General features: G+C 42.6%; 1 protein-coding gene across 1 annotated transcript; it reads right to left on the bottom strand.

Moving 5' to 3' along the window:
* Nucleotides 1-254: 254 nt before the first annotated feature.
* Nucleotides 255-2,514, bottom strand: LOC105471157 (C-X-C motif chemokine 3). Its single transcript, XM_011723506.3, has 4 exons — nt 2,202-2,514; nt 1,980-2,103; nt 1,782-1,865; nt 255-940 (listed from the first exon to the last, which is right to left on the bottom strand). The coding sequence occupies exons 1-4, from the start codon at nt 2,299-2,301 to the stop codon at nt 925-927; spliced, it is 324 nt and encodes a 107-aa protein (XP_011721808.2). The 5' UTR covers nt 2,302-2,514; the 3' UTR covers nt 255-924.
* Between the last annotated feature and the right edge of the window lie 5,487 nt (nt 2,515-8,001).

Consider the following 8,001-nt stretch of genomic DNA (forward strand, 5'->3'; position numbering starts at 1 on the left):
TTGAGTAACACATTGGTCAGTGTGAAAAATATCTACATGTTATACAAAATTAGAATTATCAAAGTGGTTGGGGGATAGTGTGTACTTTCTAAAAGCATCAGATAGTCCGTTTTGAGTATGAGAAATATAAGAGAAATGCCAGCTAGAAGCAGGCACAGATTTAGACAGAACCTGCAGTCTAACTGTGTAACACCTTGGGCGCCTGGGAAGAACTAAACGTCAAGAAGAAGTTTTTGAAAAACCACATAAGCACATTTTTCATAAAACTTTTATTATCATGTCATTTGTAAAAATGTAACAGTAATGGCAACTCCTCTTTTCCAAGGCAAAGAGAAACACTGCAGAATGGACATTAAACAAGGCATTATGCCTTACAAGCAAGACATAAAATGTCCAAGGGAAACTTCAGCATAAAAATGTTGAACACATAATGTGAGATAATTTCAATACATAACAACTGACACTCTTTTTTAAAAAAAGTATAAAAATACAGATGTGCACATACATTCCCTTACCCTAACAGTGATCCACTCATTGCTTACATTCCAAACCCCACCCTCCAATTCCCCAACCTATCATTTATCAAGGTGCCTAACACGTTATGGTCTCCCACTAAATAGTAGTTTAATGACACATTTAAAACCCATCATATTCCAATTAAATAATCAGGACTGAGCTGTGTTTGATGAAACACACTCATATCTTTAAATAACAACATGTAAAATATTAAAATACAAGCTTTCATAAATAAATAAGTACATAAATAAGTAGAACCCTCATAAGAAATAGTCAAACACATTAAGTCCTTTCCAGGTGTCCCTAGAAAGCAGCTGTTCTCTTTTTCATTTTCAGCTCTGGTAAGGGCAGGGACCATCCCGCAGGAAGTGTCAATGTCAGGCTGATAAGCTTCTTACTTCACTCCTGTCAGTCGGTGCTCCCCCTGTGATGAGAAAAGGGTTACTGTTGCAGGTGCTAAGGAAGGCTGCTCTTCTGTCACTCTGGTGGCTGAAGTTGCTTGGAGGGATGTCCCCATGCAGACTCTCGCCCAGCCCTCCACTCAGGGAAGGTCCGCCTGTACCCACTGCCCTCTATAGCAGAAAACTTGCACTCCTGAATGCTACTTTTTTTTTTTTTTTTTTTTTTTTTTTCAAGAAAGAGGTGGCTGTGGACTCAACTAGATTCTTGGTTTGAAAAGCCAAAACATATTGGTCACTGTCACATTGGTTTAGAAATTTCCATTCATGATCTCCCTTAAGTTGCACACAACTTTATGAAAAAACTATCATTACTACCCTATTTTTTTAAAGCTCAAAGAGATTAAATAAGGTTGACAGGGCTCCTAGCCTTGAACTCACTGGGGGTGTCAATGTAGTTTCTGCTCTTCACCAAGAAGGCTGAGAGGCCAGAAGTGCCCAAACCAGACATTGCATTTTTCAGGTCTGAAACCCATTAGGGACTGACATAAACATCCTCTCAAAACAGGCAGGGGGCATTTTAGCATTGTTAGTCAAATCTACTTGATATTCTGGGAAGGCACATTTACCCTCACTTATTTCAGTAGGGTTTAGCCCTCGGAATGGAGGGCACTGAAATACGGAAATATTCTCTGAGTCAGAGCAGACTAGTAACCTTAATGGCAACTTTAATTGTGAAAATAATAATTACAATTTCTAGTCCTTCAGCTAACTCCTGGGTTGCCCCGATTTTATTTTTAGGGGACAGATGCCAGTATTTCTGACCAACGGCTCCAGTCGCCTGTGTACACGGAAATTACAACTCACTTGTTCAGTATCTTTTCGATGATTTTCTGAACCATGGGGGATGCGGGGTTGAGACAAGCTTTCTGCCCATTCTTGAGTGTGGCTCTGCAGAGAGAAGGGAATTCCATGAGGCAGGAGGTCGGGCTGGGCACAGGGTTTGGGGCAGCGGGAGAGTCGGGGACCCCGGCGGTGACAGCGGCAGCGCGGGGAGGGACTTACATGACTTCGGTTTCCGCGCAGTGGGGTCCTGGGGCCTTCACAATCACACTTTGGATGTTCTTGGGGTGAATTCCCTGCAGGGTCTGCAAGCACTGGCAGCGCAGTTCAGTGGCCACGGGCGCTCCTAGGGAAGAACAGACTCGCTGATTGAGCGGGGCTGTAGGCGCGGGGCGCCCACCCCAGCAGCGTCCGACCCGGGGACCCCAGGACGAGGGAACCCACCTGCTGCGCGCTGTCCAGAGGCCACTAGGAGCAGGAGCAGCAGCGCCACCCGCAGGAGCCGGGGATTGCTGGGGGCTGCGGAGAGCGCGGCGTGTGCCATGGGGCTCAGCAGACGGGTCGGGAGGCTGTGCGAGAAGCGGCAGAGCTGGCGGGGAGGTGCCTGCGACCCGGGCTCTGTGGCTTCCCCAGATCGGCGAACCCTTTTTATGCAAGCTTGAGACTGGAAAGCCCGAAGCGGCCGGGTCAGGGAAATTCCCAGAGCTCCAGATCGATCCCCAGTCCGGAAGGAAGGCGACGGCCCCGCCCCCTTGGTGGAGTGTGGAACAGGTGGGAAGGTGGGGGCACTGGTGTTGCCGGCGCCTCGCCCTCCAGAGTAACTCAAGTGGTCTCTGTGAATCTGTGATATTCACTTTCTGCCCCAAATTCCCGAAGGGGCAGTGAGGAAACCTCGCTGGAGACACAGCCTGTGAGGGGGACCTTAGGTCCCTGATGACCCCCGCTTATGGGGTAGGGTTGGAGGAAAGAGCTGGGGGGACCCGTGAGAACCAGGACAGGAAAGGCACGACTTCTTTAGAGGAAGAGAGCTTTGTCTCCTCAGTTATCAGATTTGCTGGGGACCCGGAGATAGGCGAGTTTTACCTCAGCTATCCTCTCTCCGTATAGTGTATCCTCCATGTTAACCTCCCTGTCTCTGCCTCTCTCATTTTCGGTTTAGCGTATTTCATGTACATCTAACATCAGTGCTCTCTGTGAAAGTACAGCCATCATCTCAGATTCCAGAGAATAATGTTCTGCTTGTTCCCTTTTTGCATATTCTCTAATCACACTTAGAACATCTTCTGTACATCTTCCATTTGGTGGCAACAGATTATCAGTATCAAAAGTTGAATCCAGTATTACTGTCAGTGGAAGCCAGGGCTGTATAGCATGACCTCTTCTTTGGTGTCCTGCATAACTTCCTTCCTCCCTCTGAAATGTTGGAACTTCTTAAATCCCCTGGAGATCTTCTCCCTGTGGGAGGGATTCAGATTCGATCTAGAAATATGACACCAGCTGTCACTCTGAAGCTGTGGAGGGGCTGGGTCCAGCAGGCTCACGAGCTCAATGTTTCTGGTTCTGTCTTTGCAAATGACACTGCAGAGTAGGTATCTGGTGTGCAAACACCATTCCCACTGAAGGATCAAACAGCTGCCTGCTGATGACATTTAAACACCAGATCATACAAAAAAATCATATTCCATTTACTATAGAACTTTCTGGTCTTCAGTGTTGGGTCCTCCTTCTCTGGAAACATTAACAGGGCTCTTTTTTTTTCTGGTCTGGAATTTCAATCTCTTAACCTGGCCCTTTTGTCCCTTTTTCAACAGTTTTAGATGATTAATTTTGAATCGTCATTAGGTTTTAGAGGGTTTAAGTGTGGTTCTACAAGTTGCTCTCAGACGTCTCTGAGACGTGGAGTAGGATGGAGGAGAGGAGACAGGAGTGGCATCTGCTTGAAGCACAGGGCTCTACACAGCCCAGCTCCAGGGGTAAGAGTCCTTGCCCCTAACCACAGAGCATGCAACTCTGCTGCCCGTATTTAGTTGCAGAGTATCACCTGCAAGTTGTTAAACCTCTCTGTGCCTAGCCCAAGGTGGTTATGAGAAATGAGTTAAGATTTGTAAGGGACATCATGGATTAAGTGCCTTATTCATGGTTGTTAAATACATAAAATGGACTATTTTCATTTTTAAAAGGCTATTTCTTTCCTGACATTGCCTAAACTATAACTCAACCTGCTATGAATTCTGTAAAGGAAAAAGAAGAATCTAATGGAATGTTTTACTCCCCAGTGTTTTTCATGTTTAGAATTTTCTGTATCCCTTACTGCCACCCAACTGTCCTTAACTGTTCCTAACTGATATAAAGCAGTGTGAGTCCTTAAGAAATCAAAGCAGAACTTAGAAAGAAGAATGTTCATATAAACCCCACAATCCCAGTTTCCAAAATGGTCTTGTAGTTACTGGTGCTCCCGAGTATCTGTGATATCCTTACAATAATCTTGGACAAAGGATAGAAAGGTGTGCTAAAATGTCCTGTTACTTTAAAATAGACACTGTAGGTAATATATATGCTCCATTCTCTTTCAGTGATTTCCTCTCTCACATCTTGCTGACCACTGAAATTCCTTGAGGAAACCGGAGACGTGACAACTCATTGCCCTGTGGTAGTTTGGACAGGATCCTGGGACAGAAAGAAGACGTTAATGAAAAAACTGGTGAAATGCAACTTAGTCTGGAGTTTAGTTAAAAGTAACATGTCATTGGTGGTTTCTTAGCTTTGACAGGTGTTCCGTGGTGTTGTAAATGGTTCACTGTCGAGGAAGCAGAATGAAGGACACACAGACACTGTATGGTCTTTGCCATGTTTGTGAATTGAAAATTCTTCCGAAATAAGTTCATTTATTTCTAAGTTTACTTTTCTAAATTCATTTAAAATACTACCAAAATGAAATTACGGCACGTCCAAGTTTTACCTGCTAGCTTTCTAGACAGGAAATTGAATTTTTATTTAGTGTATATTTGCTCAAATATGAAAATTCAAAATATCTGGTGCCGCATTTTGGACAGTTCATCATGATTCATAGAGTTAAATACTTTTCCTTCAGCATTATGTTGTCCAGATCTCTCCTCTAGTTCTTATAACTGAAGAAAATAAGAAAGTGTTTGCTATCATGGTCTCCAGACCCAACACAAGAAGAGCGCCAAGAGAATAAAGCAAATGAAACATATCAAGACGCAGTGGACGTTTGCAGGTTATGCAGAACTTGACTCCTGAGGAAAATGTCATCAAAATCACTTGTTTTTGTAAATGAAGTATAAAGCAGAGGATTTGTTGGTGGTGGTGGTGGTGTGGGGTTTTTCCCTACATGCCACTTGTATCAATGAGATCTTCATAAGCCAAAGCTTATAATGCTGTTGACTACAAAAATAAATTGTCTCGTTAGAACAAATGTTTCTCCAAGCATAATTTCTGTTCAAGAGTTGAATGCCAGGATTTTATGCAGTCTTTAAACTCATTCAAGCAACAATTCTTAAAGAAATGGAAGAATCTTTAAAAACGAAAGCTTTGGTGGCTAAATTCCATTTGCCCTGTAATTATTATGGAACCTTACAAAACTGGCATACAGTCAAATCTTGGTGCTCACATCTCCTAGGCCATCTGTTCTCCAGTCACTGCTACAGCACGAGCTGCCTGCAGCTGTCACCTGGAAACTCCTTGCCTCAGCTGAACCAGGTGTCTTTCACTTTCTGGCCCAGTGTTTCTCTGTTGCTGTCAGGAATCATCCCTTTCACAAGAGGAACTGGAGTCAATGGATAAATGTTTCCCCATTTTGCAAGTTTTGGTCAGAAATTCTACACCATATTTCAGAGGGTCCCCAGTAGAATTGACCTCCAGCTGCCCACGTCCTCTTTTCCTATTTTGTTCTTCCCAGCTTTCAAGTCCTCTGCATTGGTAATATGTCCCCAAATAAATTACCTGCATGGCAGGCTCATGACTCAAACTCTGCATTTTGGAGAAGCCTAAACTGAGGCACTGCTCCATCATGAGAAATAACCATGCTCAAATAAGGAGGGCAACCCTGCTCTGCCCCAAACTGACTTAGGAACTTCTTCCTCACAACTGCCATGCCTATTTCCCTATATTCTTCTCTTCCAATGTAATGACTCTGGCTCTGAGGGGAGAAGAATGAAGTTGTGTGAACATGACATTAAATTCCTGAATCAGTCCACCTCCAAAGTCCTTGGGCATGGTTTGTGCTGGATTCGTGGTCAGCCTCTCTATTTAGCCTCCCAGAGACTGCTTGTCTGGCAGCTTCTCTTTCTTCTGGTACATTTAAAATTAATCTATGCATATAAGGCACAGTGATAGGTTTAGTAGAAGAGATAAAGTTGGATCAAATCCAACTTCTAACATAAAATTCTTCATTTAGTCTGTATACTTTCTTTTGCAATGCTAGATCATTTATTTTTCTATTCCTGGCATAATAATCTCATGATATGATCAGTATACAAGTACTTAAAATCATTCAAGAAACACTGAGAATCATTCAGTATTTTAGCTTTGGTCTGTGTTCTTGGGTGGGGGGTAGAAGAATGGGCAATTATTTGTATTTAATAGTGTTTTTATAAATTGTTTTGCCTCTTCATTTTCTTAAGATTGTTTCCTAAACCTTCAGGAAGTAGCATCCATTAAATAAATAATATCATGATTATATATTATGAAAAAAAACAAAACATAGGATTGCCAACATTGCAGAAGAATAAGGAAATGAGAAAATTTCCCTTGGAAATAATTACCTAAGAAATTTGTTTTGAAGATTAAAACATCATTATGACTTTGGTATTCTGGAAACAAAATTTAGGAAGTTAGAAGATGAATGTATAAACCACAAGTAAAAATAGCATGCATAGCATAAAAACACAGATTTCATCTAAGAAAAATTTGAATCATCATAAAAGCTAGATCTTAAGTGGCCTATCCATAGTGTGTATACACACACACACACACACACACACACAGACACTGAGTACCTGGGATTACAGGTGTGTGCCACAGTGCCCAGCTAATTGTTATATTTTTAGTAGAAATGGGGTTTCACCATGCTGTTCAGGCTGGTCTCGAACTCCTGACCTCATGATCCACGTGCCTCAGCTTCTCAAAGTACTGGGAATACAAGAGTGAGCCACTGCGCTTGGCCAATCCATAGTATTTTTCAATGTTCATTATTGTCCAATTTCTTGATCAGAAGTATTTTTGTTTTGATTTTTTCCTTTTGGGTTCTGTCCATATATTCAGTAGAGACTTCTATACAATACTGATTTCAGAGTTGCTCTACTGGTGTTTTACTGAGCTAGGTCATTGCCTGTCATTTTTTAAGTAGTTAAAGACACAAAAAAACATGGGATCCAATTAGACATGGTGGAAATTATGGTGAAAATGGGGAAACAGGAGCTTGGTTGTGTGTCATTTACTATCTGTATGTTATACATAGAAGTAAATGTCTTCAATCAAACAATGATTAATGTGCTCATATTAGTATCTGTGTATGACTGGAGCGTGTGGGTGCACAGACTCTTAACAGAATTCCCAGTAGTTTCAAATGTGAGTCTAATTAAAATATCAAACAAGTCACTGACAGGAAAAAGAGCATAAGGCTGTTGGAATGTCTATGACTAACTTGTTGAGACCTGTGAGCCTAACAAGATCAGGATTTGGGAAGATGCTGTCTTCAATATTCAACCAACTTTCTGTTAGCCGGGTGCCTTATCCTCAGTACCCACCTGCACCGTTACATTACAGCACTAACTGCAGTTATATTCCTCTTGATGTAATAAATATTCGGCAAACATTTATTTAGCACCTACTCGACCTGGCATTTTTCTGAGATCCAGAATGAAGAGATGAAAAAGGCTTGACACCGTGTAATCCCAGCACTTTGGGAGGCCGAGAAGGGAGGATCACGAGGTCAGGAGATCAAGACCATCCTGGCTAACACGGTGAAACCCCGTCTCTACTAAAAAATACAAAAAACTAGCCGGGCGACGTGGCGGACACCTGTAGTCCCAGCTACTCTGGAGGCTGAGGCAGGAGAATGGCGCAAACCTGGGAGGCAGAGCTTGCAGTGAGCTGAGATCCGGCCACTGCACTCCAGCCTGGGCAACAGAGCGAGACTCCGTCTCAAAAAAAAAAAAAAAAAGAAAAAGAAAAAGGCTTGACACTTACTCCCCATTTTAAAGTAGAAAAACAGTCAGATACA

The sequence above is a fragment of the Macaca nemestrina genome, chromosome 3 (genome assembly GCF_043159975.1).
Source record: "Macaca nemestrina isolate mMacNem1 chromosome 3, mMacNem.hap1, whole genome shotgun sequence".
NCBI lineage: Eukaryota > Metazoa > Chordata > Mammalia > Primates > Cercopithecidae > Macaca > Macaca nemestrina.